This window comes from Cryptomeria japonica, chromosome 11 (assembly GCF_030272615.1).
Source record: "Cryptomeria japonica chromosome 11, Sugi_1.0, whole genome shotgun sequence".
Lineage (NCBI taxonomy): Eukaryota > Viridiplantae > Streptophyta > Pinopsida > Cupressales > Cupressaceae > Cryptomeria > Cryptomeria japonica.
In genome coordinates this window covers 297,197,401-297,215,937 of record NC_081415.1, presented here as the reverse complement: position 1 = coordinate 297,215,937, position 18,537 = coordinate 297,197,401, and the positions used below count along the sequence as shown (strand labels likewise).

Below are 18,537 nucleotides of genomic sequence, written 5' to 3'. Positions count from 1 at the left end.
TGCAATTGAGTTCTTTTTGTCATTTTAAATTTTTATGGGTTATTGAATTCGTTACTTTAATGCTCATGAATGACTTTGAAGGCTTTCTTTATCATTTTGAGCATATTCTTAATTTATTATTTATATAAAAAAACTATTTAGGCATTATAAATTGTAAAATTGCAGCTCATTTTATGTTTGACTTGAATGGTTAAGTAATTGATTCAAAGATTATATGGATGCCATAACAAGATTGCATCTTTTCTTTCTTTGATCTACTCATTACAATGAACAACATTTCCATTGCCAAAATCCATATCTATGTTGAATGACTATACCTTTATTATTAGTTTCAAGCAAAAAGGATATAAAGAACGTTGCTATCTGTTAATCATGTGTCATGCTACATTTTCTTTTCTATAGAGATGGCACTTTAGATAGTTTTAACTAATCTTTGAAATGGAAATGGTAGGTACCTTGAGAGCGATCCTAGTAATAATGGCAATGAAACATTGGAGGAGTTTATCAAGTTGAATGGATACTCAAACAAATTCAGGGACGCTTACTTGGTAAATGAATTTTATACAAGACTATTGAACAAAATATTTAAATAATATCGCATTTATAAAATATGCACATCGATGAAACTTTTGATACTTTTTGGAAAATCAACCCATCATAGAATCCCATTTGTGCATCAATTTGGTCGTGTTCTTTCAACATGGTCAAGGGCTTTTCAGCTGCATCGGTGCTTTCTTTTTGCCACAATCATCACCTCCTCCAGGTTTTTTTTTCTACTGAAATGTTATAAATTATTATCTATTCTTTTAGACAATATTTGAAGGTTGTATCTTTCGAAGGCCATAACATTTTTCAATCAAAGATGGTTAGTTATAAGATTTTTTTGCAGGAATTAATTTTATAATACTGATAGTTGGTGAAGTGCAGATCTTTGGTCGACCACAGTGGCTTACGGTCAAGGGGCGCTCCCATACATACGTGAATAAGGTGCAATAAAGCTTCAAATCAAGTCTCTTTATTCAAACTTAACATTGTTTAAGAGTTAACTAACCTCAAACAAACAAACATATTTTAGAAATGATATTTCATGAGAAATTTAAAAAATATAAATTATATTTGAATTGACAAGAAACATATTTTTTGAAATGCATGACAATCTTGTAAAGCTATAAATTAAAGCAAATTCCTCCAATAGCAGGTTTTGGAGGAGCTTGAGAGAAGAGGTTGTAAGACTAAAACGAATTGCTTTGTAGAAAGTATTTCAACAGTGGAACAAGGTACTCTTTTCTATTACATACAACTACACTTCCACACTCCAAAGTGCTAAATCTTTTTAATTTTTGAAAAGAGGTAAAAATTCATTAATCAACAAAGAACATTACAAAAGAAACAGGGCCAGCAGGCAAAGCATCAGGCCAAACACCAAAGAAACCAACCAATTAGAGCTCATCCAAACCACCTAAATAATTTCTCATCTCTTCCATAACTAAATCCTCCAGAGTTCAAGAGTACTCCAAGGATAAGAGTACCCAATCCCCAACATTCCACATTCCCATCTGCTCAAAGGCCCATTTTGCCAAACAACCTGCAACCTTGTTCCATTCCCGAGGAATGTGGCAAAAGGTAACAGAGTGCACTGATCTGCAAATCCTCACAATCTGATTGACCACCAAAGCTAATTGCCAATTCACTCCTTCCAACTGCCATTTATTCAGCATGTCAACAAAAATTTATGATCAGATTTATAGATGACTCTTCTCCATCCCAGGGCACAACATCTCTCCAAAGCATAAAGAATAGCAACAGCTTCAATAAAATTATTAGAAGAACTAAGCAACTCCAAAACTGTCTCTACCAACTCCTCCGATCCCAGCATGTCCGAGATAACCTCTAGACGATCCATCAGTGTTTACCTTCAAAATTTCGTTACGTGGGGAGAAGCGGGGGGGGGGGTCAACTAGGAGCCATCTTGTTGAACCTTGCTCTTAACTTGACAACCACCCTTAGTAGAGGGGGGCCTCCTCTTACATCCCTCTAGACCCAACCTCTGAATGACAACCAAATCATTTGGATACACATGGGCAGATAGAAAGGTTTCCTGCAGTCCATTGATATGCACATCCATAATTGATGAATTAGCATTCTTTTGTCCCGAAAAATCCTTCTATTCCTTTCCAACCAAAGCTACCAAAGAATAAAGGAACGACCTATATTCCAAGCAATATGGAGAAAAGGAGTCTTAGTAGGAGATTTCCCAAAATGCCCAAGAACTCAACCAAGGAGGAGGCATGGAGACAAGCCTTATTCTAAAACCCCCACCAACAGTACCAAATTTCCCTAGAGAAGGGACAAGAGAAAAAGAGATGAGAGGAACCCTCCTCACAATGATTGCAAAGAAGGCATATAGAAGGACCATGAAATCCTCTCTTTCTCAAACCATCCTAGGTGAGACATCTATTCTAAACAACCAACCACATGAACTAATTGCATTTGGGCCAAAAAATATTACTCCACACTTGTTTCCACCAAGTGACCCCAACGTTCCCATGACTCTATCTATCTAGCTCTTGATTACCCAAAGCAACTAAGAATTTACCTTTTGGGTGCCCCAAGCAAGAGTATGTCTCTCTTCCAAGGAGCCACATAATCTACCTAACAAAATATTTCCAAGCTCTTGCCTATCCTCATGAGATCCCCCAAGAGGCCACTCATGAGGTTCTTTCTATCTAAACATTTCAACCTAGCCAAGCAACAAAGATGTTTTATAATCTTTCATCTTACTCCAACCCCTCGCTGGAAAGATGTTGCACAAATAGCGCAAATGCGAATGTAGAGATATGATAGGAGGGAACTGTTGTGCCTTGCACACAATCCCCGTCGTCGACAGGGTCCCCCCCCCCCCCTTCTTTTTTTGTTTTCTCATATTGTCCTCGCTCAAGTCCTAAGTAGGAAGTTTTGGGTAAATTCACAGAGAGGAGTTGCAATAGTGAGGAATTTGAGGCATTAAGGAGATGATCTGACATGAGATTGAGCTAGCCTGAGTCTTAAGTCCTAGAGAATTCACCTTGAAAGTTGATCACGATTTCGTTCGCAAAGGGAAATATGAATGAAGAGCTTGAGGTAGAATCACAAATATTGTCAAGTCGACGTCGCCATCGTGGGCAGGTTTCAATCCTGAAGCCGGTTGAGACAAGTGAGCAAGGAAATTGAGAAGACTCCCAAGATAGCCTTTTAGGCCTAAATGAACTTAAGAATGCCTAAGTTCAAAATCGGCTTCATGAGCAAAAAACATGAGCCAAGGAGTCAAAAGTTGGCCTAGAAGGCCGAAATTCTAGTCCAAATACAACTTAAAATAAAAAATCGGCCTAATAGGTAAAAATGCGAGTTGAAAATGGGTCTTTAAACCCACTCAAAAGCTAAAATTGGCCAAGTGGCCCAAAGTGCGAGCTAAATCCCTCAAAAAAATGGCCTTCAAGGCCGAAATTTCAGACAAAGAAGCACAAATCGGCCTATAAACCTAAAATGTGAGACAAGTTTGTAAAACGTCCCTTTGGCCCGAAATTTGAAAATCATCAAAGTTTCAAAATCGTGCAATCTTTCTTCAAGGTCCGAAAATCATTTCAAAAGGAAAATTGCGTTGAAGCTCAAACAAAGTTCGAGTCTCTCAAAACCTTTCATAAGCTGAAAAGTAAAAACGTCAAATCTCAAAATCGGCTTAAAGGGTCGAAATAATAGATCAAGTTCGCAAATTGCCCTTCTAGGCCGAAATGCAAAGACAACTAACACAAACTTGCAAAAAGGCCCCGTGGGTCGAAAATCAACATGAACTCCCATAAAGCGTTCCTAAGCTGAAATTTAAAAAGGAGGGGCATCTAAGCAAAAACCAAGTCGCGCAAAGTCGGCCTCCTAAGCTGAAAAATAAGATGGAAGCTCGCAAAATCGTCTTGGAAGCCGAAAGCAACGCAAGTTCGCATTTTCGCGACCTAGGCCAAAATTGATGAAAGGTTCATAATCACACCATCGGATTTGAGTTCGCATTTTTGCCTAAGTCGCGCTATTAAGCCAAAAACAAACCAAAGTAAATTTGTACAGGAGAATAACATTTCAAGGCTCTCAAAATCAGCTAAGAAGCCGAAAAGGTGAGAAGATCATTCAAGAGAGTTTAAATTCGCGCATTTTATTCATTTAAGTGATGAGGGAGTTCATATTCGCGCAAAACCATCGAAGAGGGGAAAATGTTCAGAAGTTCACAAAATCGGCTTGAAGGCCGAAAAGCAGTAGAGTTTAAAGTCGTGCAAAACCTTCAGTTAAGCCGTGAATCATTCGAGCTGAAGGCCAATAACCAAGTCGCGCGGAGAGGTCTTCTGAGCCAAAAAGATTAGAAATTTTGAAATCGCAAAGAACTTTATAGGGCCGAAGTCAAGAGCAGATTCAAATCACGCAAGGGGCAAGTTAAAATCTCCAAGTTCGCAGAAGGGGCCTCTCTTTAGCTAAAATCATTTGAAAAAAAAAATCGCCAGGTAAGTTTGAATTTCTCCTTCAAATGATTAAAATTTGAGCAAAATGGTGATGATAGTTAACCTAGGGTTAGAATGCAAATGTAAATAAGCGAAACTTTGAAGGTTATAATTTAAGAAAACATCAAACAACAACCAACAGTAAAATCGGCCTTCAGACTGAAATTTCGAACTTAGGCAAACTTTAGAGGTTTCAAGCCTAATTGGAGCATCGTTCCAAGCGCCTCTGAAATGTTTGAATCTCCCTTTAACAAAACACTTTTAAACTGAAATCTTTTTCAATTTCCAAATTAGTAGCATAGGGAGCGGCATCGTTTAAAGACGCTCATTCAATATCAACGACTAACAACTTTCAAAATTCAAACTTTCCAAGAGTCCAAAACACATAGGATCGTCTTTCTGGATAATTGCAAGCACGATCATCTTTGAAACATTAAGTGCGAAACAATTGAACATTCAAAATGCTCATTCATGCAATCCAATAACGTTTGCAACTTCTCACCATCAGCAATCAGTAGTAACATTTTGAAAATTTGTTCCTCCAAACCAACCGATTTTCAACTTCAAATTGCATTCATTCGCCAAGCGCAAAATTTGAATATCTCGTTTTAAGCATGCGTTCAAGTTTTAAGCTATCTTGCCATTTAACAATTCTTATGCGCTAACGCCGTCTTCTGGCACTGCTAACCCATATTTTCGCATTAAGGCTTGCCTCATAATTTGTGTTCGGCTGTGCAGGATAAATGCCTAAATCAGCGACAGAGTCTTCAAAGGCACCTGACGCAACCGGAGCATCACGAACTTCCAAAGCTGACATTCTCCGCAAGTTCGAAAAAATGAAGTACCAGTACCAAGGAGGAGTCAAAGAGTCCAAGGTCCAAAGTGTGTGGGATAATACAGGAGATACAGACTTGGGACTTATTGATATTCAAGATTTCAAGAATAGGGTATACTCTCCTAACACCTATGGCAAGCCCGGACGGATGTTGGAGAGTGGTATTGCTCAAGTTGTTGGTTTCCTACTGGCGTGCAAAATTATGAACTAGTAGTTGAAGCCGCCAAGCATTATCAGTCGGAAACCAGATTGGTGGTGTTGAAAGGGATGGTAATGGCCGACTTCACACCTGAAGCCATTGGGGAAGCATTTGATATCCCGTTTTCTGATAATCCCACTGCTGTAACCATTGATGAAGCCCAAATTACGTGACAAGGATCCTGCTCCGTGCAAAACATTGATAAAGGAAGAGTGGTTCAAAGAAAGAAGACCCCCAAGCACGAGGATTGGTAAGAAGACCCACATAAGCGATTTCCACAATGAGTATGGCGATATGGTTACCTTGTTGAGCTGGGTCATGGGACTTCCGCAATCCAATCTCTTTGAGGAATGGATGTTCTACTTCACTGAACAAGTCTTCGCTGGGAAATCTAAGTTTGACTGGGCTCAAATCATCAGCGATAATATTCATACACAGTTGGTTGAGCTCGAAGAGAAGAGGTACTTCGCTATGACCTCCTACCTGGTCTATATGTTTGCTCAACATCAGCCGTTGGTAAGATTGGGAATGGGCCAAATCAGGTAAAGTATACAACTGCTATCCTCAGTTGCATTACTATGACGTAGCCCAAAGAGAAAAGAACAACATTGCATATGCGATTGGTCAATATGAGCGGGTCAATGACGCTTTTACAATGCGCATAGTCAGATTGATGCAAGGAGGGTTGCACATGAAGCTGTCAAAGCAGGCTACCACCCTGATCTAGAAATACGGTGCATGGTTCATCCAGTTCCCCAGATTCACCTACATTAGAATAGCTGGCTTCGAGGGAACACCGTATCGGCTTCCGCGTTACCCATCAGATAGATTAGTCCTCATGGAGGTAGCAAGGCAAGCACACCCAACAGGTAGCATACTTAGGGACAAAAAGCAGTCAGGATTAACCTTCTCTATGATCATAGGTAACCTTGATGTGCACTTAAAGAAGCCGAGGAGCAATTGTTCAGATGACTTTGAGTTCCGTCGATGGGAATATTCAAGGTTGAGTGTTCAACAAATGCAACTTTATGAATACTGCCAGGTTCCGGATCAGGTAACAGACTATGGAAATTGCTTGCAAGTCCAAGAATTTGAAGCAGTCAAGGACCTCCCGCCAGCCATTGATTGGACTCGGGACCATAAAATTTTGAAGCTGTCATGAAGGGTCCAAGAAGGTACACAGATATCTCGTTATCCCAACAAATAGAGAGGCTAACCCATGAAGGAACCCAATTCACATATAATTTGATGGGTAGTCTCGATTCCCAGTCTTCAGAAGACGAAGGAACATCAAGCACGCCAAGAGAAGAGGTTGAGAAACCTGAAAAGAAGAGAAAGAAAGCAAGAGCCAATAGGGGGACTCGAACGTCGAAAAGGACAAGAGAAAAGATCCCAATCAAGAGGCCAGAGGTTACTTCATCACCCAAGGACCCCAGTTCAGAGGATGATGTGATTGAACTTGATCACCTTCCAACTCCACCTTCACAGGATGATCCTGTTGCATCAAAGGCAAATAATCCACAAATACAAAATGAGCAAGAAGCGGAGGCAAGGATCATTGGTTTGGATGGACTTGAGAATCAAGTCGAGGAAGGAGAGATTGCACGTGATCAAGGGATTGGTAACCAAGAGCTCATGCAGGAGAGCAGGCATGAGTTACAACAGGCAGGCGGCAACAAGGATGACACCACGGTTGAGGGAGAAAGGGAAGAAGATAGAACCCAAGAACCCAATAGAAGTGAAGAACAACCACTATTAGAGGATACCCATCAGTTACTTAGTGAGGTGGGAGAGAACTCAACCGTGAGTAAAGGATTAGATACTGCACCCATTCCTCCTTTTGTGAACGATCAGTTGCAGAGAGGCAGTGGATCAACTGGGGCATCCAAAGAAGAGAGTGGGGATTTAGTAGTCACATGTAGACATACCATCCCTCATGACTGGTTGATATCCCGGGCACAGCAGAAAGCGGCTGTCAAGCCACCAATTGACCTGGAGAATATCTTCTCTCGAATAGGAGAAACAAAAGCTAAAGGAAAGAAAAAGCCAAAGACTTACTCTAGGATTACCAAAGATGAGCAAAGGAATCGTACGATTTATATTGCTGCCCCACCTGCAAACAAACCAACAGAACATGTTGCATTGGCTGACTATAGCATCACGTCCATTTCAAAAGGGCGAGCAACCAAAGAGCAGGAGAGGGAAGAATTCAAGAATTTCGTACAGAATATGCTCAGACAGCTAGATGAAATGACTGCCGAGAGAGATGTACCGAGCTCGTGTTGAGCAGGCTAAAGGATACATAGACCACCTGTTAAGACCGCTGCAACATACTGCTGAGTCCCATGTTCCTCCTTTGGCATTGGCACAAAGGACCACAGCTGAGTTTGAGGGAGTGCGTGACACCGCCAAGGCCGTCAGAAAATGGATCCAGGACATTAAAAGAAAAGAGAGAAAATCATTATGGATGTGCGGAAAATGGCCCACGACCGAGAGACCATTCGCGTCAAGATGTTTGAAGTAAAGAAAGAATGTTTCAAGGTCCATGAGATGGTTGGTATGGTTTTGCCCCTCATGAGGGCTCTTTTCTAGACCCACACTCAAATTCCCACATTGCATACTATCCTAGATCCCTAAGACATCAACACTTTCAAGTAGTGGTACTGGACTGCCAGCATGAAAAATGATATGAAGGACACCATAAATAAAGAGCAGGATGAGTGCGATGAAGTTTTGTCAAATATGAAGGATCTTGGTGAAAAGATCCTCAGATCGATGGTCCCTGCTTGGAAGAGTAGCATGAAAGATAATGAGGTACGACCACGGTGGGAGGATAGATTGAGAATTGATAAAACCATGTACTCCACAGAGGACCTGGAATTTGCCAGTGAGCTGCATGCAAACATATTGGGTTTTGAAGCTCATCGGTTGGTCTAGAGCAGTGAGTTGAAACATGTGGATTGCCACCGAGAGGGTATGCAGTACAAAATACGCCACCCCCCTATGCCTCCCAGCAAGGAATTGTTCCAATTGTGCATGAGATTTTAGGACTACGTTCGGGTAGAACGTGCAGCAGATCGAGACATCTAGAAGGATTACTTGCAAGGGGAGGTTGAATTTTTGGAGAAAGAGTATACCTTGGGGAAAGATAAAGTGCTTTCTTGAAAATTTCTGTTTCTTTTAAATTCTAAATGCACTTTTTCAGCACAAAGTTTCTTTCCAACTACCAAAGTCATTGTAAATTTTTGAGCTCCGTGCAAGTGCACTTTTTGGAGCAGCTTTATATTTGGTAGTTGGTAGTTATTAGTTAGTTGATGGTTGGTGATGATATTTTGTTATCCGTTAATGGGTATGGGCAGGCATGTTTTATAGGATGAATTTGGGCCACTTGTAAGATAAAATCTTGGCCGTTCATCCATTTTTGAAAGTCTATATAAGGGATGGTTTCTCCCTTATTTTTTTTTAGTAAGAAATCTTGGATTGTTGCAGAAACTTTGCATAAATACTTTCAAACTTAATGGAAATTAAAGTTGTTATTGTTTCATGTGAGAGCATGGTCTATTTCTTCACTCTTTGAATTTATGTTATGCATTTTGTTTTACAAAATAATATGTGCAAGTTGATATCTGATAGAAATCTTAGTTCATACCATTAAGGGTTGGTTGATTGCCAGTTCCTCTGCATGGTTAGTCTGAACTCACTAGTATGCTTAGTTAGGTTATTTAACATGGAATGTATGAATGTCTTAAATTTAGCGTTTATGTTCAATAACATGAAACTCTATTTCCCCTTTGGAGATTGCATCAATTTTATCTAGTTGTATGAATTGCTAGTGAAATAAAATCTGATTATTGCAAGGTTTCTGTCTATCAGCTTAAATCTGTTATTTTTAGGTAGAAGTAGTTAGCATCCTCCTTCCCCTTTTTATCTCTTTTTTCCTTTTTTTTTCAAAATCTGAAACTAAAGTATCCATGGCAGCATCAAATATATTGTAGAATCAGATGCAACAATCCGTAGAGCCTAGGGGAAATCATGTCTGAGACCTTTCGAGCCAAATCCATCCACCAACATTAGTCCCCTTTGTGTTTCCAGCAAAATTTACCAAACTATTGAGCTATCCTGTAGTCAAGACTTGACAACCAAAACACTGAGGTCACGCCCACATGATCAAACCAAACAACATTAGGGATTTCCTTATTTCAAGAGAGGATAGGATACTCAACATTCTATTTTGTGTTGATCGGAGAGAGTTGTAGCGATATGACTTTAGCCACGTCAACAGGAACCCATCCCAAGAATCAAACTAGAATAAGGCTTCTAAGCCTCTATGGCATATCCAAAAAAGCCCCTTCTTAGTTAATTTAGATCCTCTTTTGAGAGTACTCCAAATCATAGAACCTTTGCCTTCAAGGCTACATCGAGAAACATCATTATTCTCAACTCCATTCAAGTACTTTAAAGTAAGGATCCTGACCCAATTTAGATCCCATGGAAACACCACCTCCAATAAAGTTTAGTAGCCAACACCTTCTCATTAAAACTTGTCCGTCGAAGACCTAGGTGCCCTTCCTACTTTGGTCTACAAGCTAAGTCCCATTTAACCAAACTCCATTTCTTTGAGAGCTGATTACTGACCCATAAAAATTGATGAGAGAGAGCATCCAACTCGTGAATGAAGCTAGATGGGGCAACATGCACAAAACACCTGTACAATGAGATAGCTTGAATCGTAGGCTTAAGAAGAGTTAACCTCCTAGCAGAAGAAAGCCACCTATTAGTCCAATGAGTAACTCTCCTATGTAGCTTACCAAAATGTCTTGCCAAAATCTGTTAGGGAAAGAGCCTTTAACAATGGGGATGCCAAGATTTATAAACGGAAGAGCTCCAATCTAGAATTTAAGAATTCTTGCAATCCTAATTTGGATGGGCTTGGGGGTGTTAAAAAAAATATTGACGACTTGTCTTCATTAATCCTTTGCCCAGAGGCTACCAGATAAATATCTAGAGACTTTTGAAAATTAATTGCCTTGTTAACTCTAGCCAAACTCATCAAGGTCGTGTCATCAACAAACTGCAAGTAAGAATGGGGAGGCACTTGGTCACCCAATTCCATCTCTGAATCAAACTGAGCCTCACATGAGATTTTATAAATCTCTCCAATCCCTCAACCATCAAGATGAAAAGATAAGGAGAAAGAGGATCACCTTGGGGAAGACCAAAGTTCTAAATCTTTACTTACAATTAATTTGTAACAAATTTTCAACCAACTATTTCTTCAAACAAGTCACAATCTTGATTTTATTAGAACATGACATTGCAAACTTTCTCTTGACATGAAGTTGCTAATGTGTAAGTAATAGTTGTTTACTTAGCCAAATTCTATCTCAATATTAATTAGTTTGTTTAATATTTAGACTTTTTGGGAATAGACAATTCTATTAAAGGAGATTTAAAATATCCATTTTCCCAGGGCATTGGCAGTTTTTACATACAATATTTTTCAATGTTTTAGGACACATGGAACTATCTTTCAAAGAATCAACATTTAATTTGGAACTCATTGATTATTATGCACAACCATAAAAAGTAACTTTGTTTTATGATCTCCATTGATTTATGCAAAAGTATTTCTAAGATTTTTATCATCTTCTCTACCATTTTGACCCTTACATCCTAATTTCAACTACGTCTTTGTTTCAAATGAACATATTCATATTTGATATGATTTATCATTTACTGCAATAAATACAATATTTTTTAAAACTAATAGTTTGACACTTACCTTTGCTAGCTTGACAATTATTGATGAAAAATATGAATTCTTATGAAGTATTCCTCTATCACAGCCATGACCTCAACAAATTCTCAAACCAGCAAAATCTCTACTGAACATTTTTTCCTGCATTTTCTTTTTAATAAAAGTAATCCTACAACTTCGCCATATGAAGTTGTTTTGGGCCTTGAAAAAAGAAAAAGAGGTCACAATTTTATTGATCATTTTCATCAAACTCTTCAATAAGATTGCGTAAAGGTCCTTGCCATCAAATTCTTTAGTGTTGCCGGTGACACATTCCTAAGTTATCTTATTTTTTAGCATGATCAACTGCTAAATCAGCTTCTCCCATTCCAGATTTCCAAATTTGGTTTTCAACTACAAAACTCAAGGTTCATTGAATGTCCCATCCAAAGATCCTAATTTGTTGTTACAATAACAACACGCAATCTATTTATCTAAAATGTGGCGTAAAATCATCAACCACAAACATGATGAAAATGAATATGTTTGTGCTCATTTTGTCATAGTTTATCATGATTTTTTATTTGAGTTGTATATTAAAATATTTAACAATTTTGCTTCGAACATTGTTTTGATAGAGTTGCATCCATTTAGAGGGTTCTAGTTTTCTATAAAGAAGGTTAAGACTTTCATGCTTCAACTTACAATCTATTGCAAATGGGAAGTTCCTTAATGCATTTACCAAGCTTAATTAGAGTATCTTTAGACTCCTTTTCTATATTCATAAACTCAAATTCATGGATGATTTAACCTCAAGCCATTACATATGACCTTACTCGGAAGTTCATTCCAAAAAGAGGTTTACCTCCTCCATTCTAAATAGGGAACAATGCTGTTGGTATTCTAAGATTAGTTTACTCCTTCAATCTAATAGCAACTTTATTGATTAATATCTTCCTTATAAATACTCCCTAGAATCTAGATACCCTTCTTGCCACCTTCCCTTGATGGAAGTGATCAATAAAGCATTCAAGAAGCTTATACCAACAATACATTCAAGCCACTTAGAAATTTGGTCTACAACCTCTCAGCCCCAAGTTGGTTCTCTATTTTGAATACTTCTTGCAAATTGTAGGTGCTGCCATCATTCGTCTTGTAATCTCCAGCATCATTGCTCAAATAGCTCGAGGAGCTCCCTCCCCCAATATCCACCAATTATGAGTTGAGATGAACCCCCAATTCCAAGTGGTAATAGGAACTGCCTTTCTACTCACCAACATAAAATGAAAACTAAGAGGCACCTTAGTTTTAGGTATCTTGTCTACCATGAGATTTGGTAGAATTGTAGAAGTATCATTGTCTTTAAAGAAACTTGGGTAGCTCTCCATCCACTTTCTTTTGCTATCTTAGTCAAAGGCTCTCGGTTCATTTCCTTCAAGAGACTCACTTAAAATGCTAACCATACAAGGAGCCCATAAAGTTACCCTACAAATTACCTTCTTTCAACTCATCACAAACATTGTAGTTGTTATGCAACACTTGGATTCTATCAATTCATACATAAATAGTGACAAGCTAGAGAGACAAAGCTCATCTTTCTCGACTATTACTGAGCTCCAACCCCAACACATGCATTCTAGGCATCGCAGATCTACTCATTTGTCTTTGTTCCCCATAAAGAGTGACAAAGGTAGGCACTAATTACTAACGTTTTCTCTACCTCTAGAAGTATCTTAGCCATAGGATAGGTCGGGCAATATGAGAATTGTCTAGCTTCACCTTTTCAGTCCTAGACATTCCCTATGGGAATAATAAGATCCCACACTAGTTCTCTCATGTAAGTGGATGATAATATTGTTGGCTCATGTGGTCCAACCCTTTAGCATTGGTTTCAATTCTCAGTCCCCGACCTTGACTTTCTTTAGCTCCTTATTTCATTTAGGAGTCCTTCCCTCATATAACTGTCTTCACTTACACATTGTCCATATCTATCAGAACCTTGACCACTCTATTTTACTCTCTCTAGTTGTGTTTATGTTGTTCACTTATATTAATGCTTTAGTTTCTTTCAAAACTAGGGTTATGAAATCCTTACACATTGTTTTGCATGATTTAAATTTTTCCTTGCAATATATATTTATTCTTTTATCTATCTCTACCAATTAGGTACACCTAAGTTGGGTTAATGGTGGAGAACTTGTACTCTTGAATGATAGGTCACAAGTTTAAATCCGACAGTAGATAGGGTATGTACGCCTCGTATTTGAAGCACAGTTAGATGCCTCTCGTATACTAGGAGCACAAAATAGTCTCTTTTACTATTAGCCATCGGTAGACCTAAAAACATATCTCCCACTATCATGGACTATAAAAGGATCCCATTCCATTACGAGAGCAACTATATACCGCAACAAAATTTTAATTTAGAAGATTACAGGCATACAGTTTTAAAGAAAAGTCAATGCCCTCATCTTCAAACCTAAATTTTGCAAAATTCAAAATGCATTTGTGAGTAACTTAAAATCTGCAATTGCTTTTGCAAATTCTGTGTTGCATATCCTTTTGGATGCAAATTCCTGAATCTCAAACACGTCCAAAGAACTACCAGATGTGTTTTGTGGTGTGCATTGTTTTATTCTTCAGAAAATAGATTTCTGATCTTTTTATCAATTCAACAAATTCCTGAATCTCAAACGCGTCTGCGGAACTATCAAATGTGTTTTGTAGTGTGCATCATTTTATTCTTCAGAAAACAAGTTTCTTATATTTTTCTCCATTCAACAATTTGCATTATATCCTGATCCTCTTCACATACTTGAAATGGTTATGTTAGCTTTCTGGCAAAGTTTTTATGAATATGAACAGCATATAGCTCTGCAACTTCATTTTGATTCTCTCTCCCAGTATTTAGTTTCAGACCCTTATTTTGAAGCTCATGAATCAACCCTCTTATTTCTCTGCTCCTCTTTCCAAAAGGAGGTGTCTTTGTTCTATTACTTGAGCTTCTAGAAGTTTCTATACAGAAGAATAAATGATACATTATTCTCATTTTTCAATGTTGGATATATTAACCAGAAGTTCCATTCTGGCATTTCTCCTTAGAAACGTGCTAACCTAAATATTTTATTAATGAATTATAGCTCAACGATAATATAAGCATATTTTAATTGCTTGTGTCTCAACCATAAGATAAGCATATCCTAATAGATTTTTACCATATTATGACAGCTAGTGGCTAATATCTAATGATTTAATTACAATATAAGTGATGAGGTAGTGACTTAACAACATACTTGCAAAATAATTGTCATAACATAAATTTAACTTAACAAGTTCCCTCTCAACTTGTGCATTCCTCTATGCATGTATTGGATATTTCGGCTTACCACCTTTCTTAAACGGCAATTGCTTGATTCATTAATGAAAACAACGTTGAACATATAGGCAATTACAAGACGATGTTTCTAAAAGAAACAATCGTAAACAGAAGCAGAAATAGAAAGAAACTAAAATAACTAATATACGTTAAATGACCATTAAATAGTAATTAAATACTCTAATACCCTCCCTTAATGATCATCCTATCAACTACACCAGGTTGCCCCCTAAATTTTACAAACTTGTCTAGGCTCAAAGACTTGGTGAGGATGTCTATAGTCTAATCCTCAGTTGGAACATACTGCAACTGAGCAGATCCATCTTCTACAAGTTGTCGAACGAAGTGACAGTGAAGCTCAACATGTTTGGTGTGCTCGTGGAAGACTGGATTCTTGGCGAGTTTCAACACCCCTTGATTGTCATAGAACAAGGGAGGACTTTCTTGAAACATTTGCATGTCAGAAAGCATCTTTTGAAGCCAAATTGCCTCACATACTGCTTTGACGATTCCCCGATATTCAACTTCATTCAAGGAAAGAGCTACCACCTATTGTTTCTTGCTGGTCCATGTGACTGCACCTATGCCCAGACTGGAGACTTACCTAGAAGTAGACTTCCTGTCATCAATTAAACCTGCCCAATCCGAGTCTGTAAAACCAATCAGCCGAGGATCTTCGCTTCTGTTGTACAGAATGCCAAAGTCAAGTGTACCCTTCACATATCTCGGGACACACTTCACTGCAACCCAATTAACTGTGTTAAGGGCTATCATGAAGCGAGATATGTAGTTCACGACATAACTAAGATCGGGTCTAGTGGCCATGAGGTACATGAGACTGCCAACTAGTTACCTGAAAGTTGATTCATTCACCACAGGTGAATCTAATTTGGCTGATAGTTTCAGCCCTTTCTCCATAGGTGTAGATGAAGTTTGCAATCATTCATCCTGAACTTATCTAGCAAACTCCTGGCATACTTCGACTGAGAAATAAAGATACTGCTTCTAGTTTGCCAAACCTCTACACTGAGACAATAATGCAGAAGTCCCAAATCTATCATATTAAGACTAGCACAAATTTTGTTTGATTTGCTCAATCAAATGTGTTGCATTACTAGTAATCATTAGATCATCGACATAGATGACAAGAAGAAGGGTATCATTACCAGTATTCTTGACATAAAAGTTGGGATCCAAAGGACTCCTCTGAAAGCCTTGTTCAGCCAAATACTGATCAATTTTTATGTGCCATGCCTGCGGAGCCTATTTGAGGCCATAGAGTGCTTTCACTAGTCTACATACTAGGTATCTTTACCGGCAATTTTGAAACCTTGAGGCTGCGTCATATAGACTTCTTCCTCCGAATCACCACTGAGGAAGGCACTCTTGATGTCCATTTGATAGACCTTCCTTGGTTGTGGGAGCAAATGTCTCTCATAGTCAATGCCCTCTTTCTGTGAGAACCCTTTAGCCACCAACCAAGCCTTGTACTTATCATGAGTTCCATCAGCCTTATACTTGACTTTATAGATCCATTTGCAGCCAATGGGTTTCATCCCAAGTGGAAGATCTGATAGAACCCATGTTTTATTCTTGAAAAGACTATGATGTTCAACTTCCATAGCCTTCTCCCATTCAGGCTTTCCTTGTGCTTCTAAATAAGCTTGAAGCTCATAAATACTCTGAAGATTTGCCATGAGAGCAAAATTTACTATGTTCTTTTTGCTCTTGCCTCTGGAAGATCTCCCCTCAACGAGTTCATCATCACGAACAACACCAATGGTTTTTTTCCCACCATTTAGGCCGAAGAGTAGAAGCACCTATATCTTACGCAAGAGGATTAGCATGACTAGGAGTGGCTGGAACAAACTCATCTAGATGTCAATCCATGTTTTCTTGAGGAAAATCTGGTGGAACAAGATCCTACCAAGGAGAATCAACAATCTTTGTGTCAAAATCAGCAAAATCCCTCCCTTTAGGTGGAGCTAAGGGAAGTTGAACACCCAAATCGTTAGCCTTCAAAAGCTTATCTTTAGAACTAAAAACAAGAGAAGAGAGCTGAAATGGCCCTCCTTCATCAAACACAACATCTCAACTGAATACGAGACGATCAATGTCTACATCAATCAGCTGATAAGCCTTACGATTATCACTGTAGCCCATGAACATCAACTTTTGGTTCTTGGAATCCAATTTTGATCTCTTTGCATCTGGAATCCAAACATAAGCAGTAGAGCCAAAAAAAATTGAGTGGCTGATTTTGGGCTTCCTCCTAGACCAAGCTTCCTCTGGGGTCATCTTCTTAACGACCTGTGTGGGAGACTGGTTCAAAAGGTACACTGCAATATAGACTACTTCAGCCCAAAATTTCTTAGAAACATTCATATGTTCCAGCATAGACCGAGCCATTTCAGTGATTGTGTGGTTCTTTTGCTTGACAACACCGTCCTGCTGAGGAGTGTAGGGTGTGGTAAGCTAGTGCTTAATATCATGTTTTGCACAGAAGTTGGAGAAATCAGTTAATAAAATCCCCCACCACCCCATTATCTGACCTAAGAGTTTTGATAGGACATCTCAACTCTTTTTCAACTAAGGCCTTAAACTTCTAAAATTTAGTAAACACTTCTGATTTGTTTTTAAGAAAAAACACCCACATTTTTCTACTAAATTCATTGGCATAACAAAAAATACCTGGCGCCAGTGACTGATGTAATGTTCATCGGTCCATAGACATCTGCATGAACCAGCTGCAAGACCTTGGAGGCTCTCCAAGCATTGCCATTTGAGAAAGAAATCCAATGATGCTTTCCTGCCTAGCAAATTCTGCAAACACCATGACTGTAGGACTGAATCTCAGGTAACCCAACAACCAGACCCTCCTAAGCCAATTGAGAGAGATAGTGTAGATTCAAGTGCCCATACTGTTGATACCAAAGAGCGTTGATGGATGAACTCTTTGCTGCCATAGCATGCTCCTAAGAATCACCAATGTCAACAAGTCTGTAAAGACCATGATCCTCAAGGCCAACAACTCTTGTAGTGCGAGTCTCCTTGTCAATAATGCTACACTCGTGTGCATTGAAGATGGCATCTAGCTTCGAACAATCGCACATAATCTAATCGATTGAGAGAAGATTCAATTCCATGCCTGGAACATAGTATACATTGAGAAATAGCAATTTTCTCCCTCCATTTTGAATCTGAACATTGCCCTTGCCAACAATAGCATACTCTTCTCCTCCAAAAATCACAGAATCATTGAACCCCATATACTCTAAGAACCAATCATGTCGATTCATGAAATGTCAAGAAGCTCCAGAGTCAATGTACCAAGCAGATGATCTGACATGATCGGTTGGTCTTTTGGCCATAAAAGCATTAAAGGCAAACTCCTTCCGCTCAGTATGCTCTGCAACATTGGCCTTCTAGTGAGACCCTCCCTGTTTAGATTGCTCAGACGACAATCGTTCCTGCAATCCTTCTTCATATGACCAAACTTGTGATAGTAATGTTGATGGCATAGAATAAAATACTAAGTATTTTATCCTCTCTTGAACATAGACTCCCCAAATGCTAAGTTGCGTGATCAAATGGGATGACTCCAAGGTTTTAGATGTCAAGTCTTGACGTGCTCTTGGATAGACTCAATTGTTTGATGTGATATTTCTAGAATCACAAGGTGGACTTATGTTGAATACCTAAATGCTTTGAATGTCATTGGAACGTGGAATTTAACTTGATTTGAAAAAAAAAGGAAAAAGATGAGGGTTGAGAGAGCTACTCTAATCCTAGGAATGCAAGAGCAATGGACAACCTTTGATGAAATTCAACTAAGCTTTGCTTTGACATGCAACAAACATCTCCACAAGGCTA

General features: G+C 38.7%; 1 protein-coding gene across 1 annotated transcript in view; it reads left to right on the top strand.

Moving 5' to 3' along the window:
• Positions 1 to 18,537, top strand: part of LOC131072247 (uncharacterized) — a 231,890-nt gene that overhangs the window by 10,628 nt on the left and 202,725 nt on the right. The window contains exons 3-6 of the mRNA XM_058008365.2: positions 452 to 548; positions 662 to 763; positions 928 to 987; positions 1,199 to 1,277. Coding sequence (XP_057864348.2) covers positions 452 to 548; positions 662 to 763; positions 928 to 987; positions 1,199 to 1,277 — 338 coding nt within the window. The remainder of the gene's footprint in view (positions 1 to 451; positions 549 to 661; positions 764 to 927; positions 988 to 1,198; positions 1,278 to 18,537) is intronic.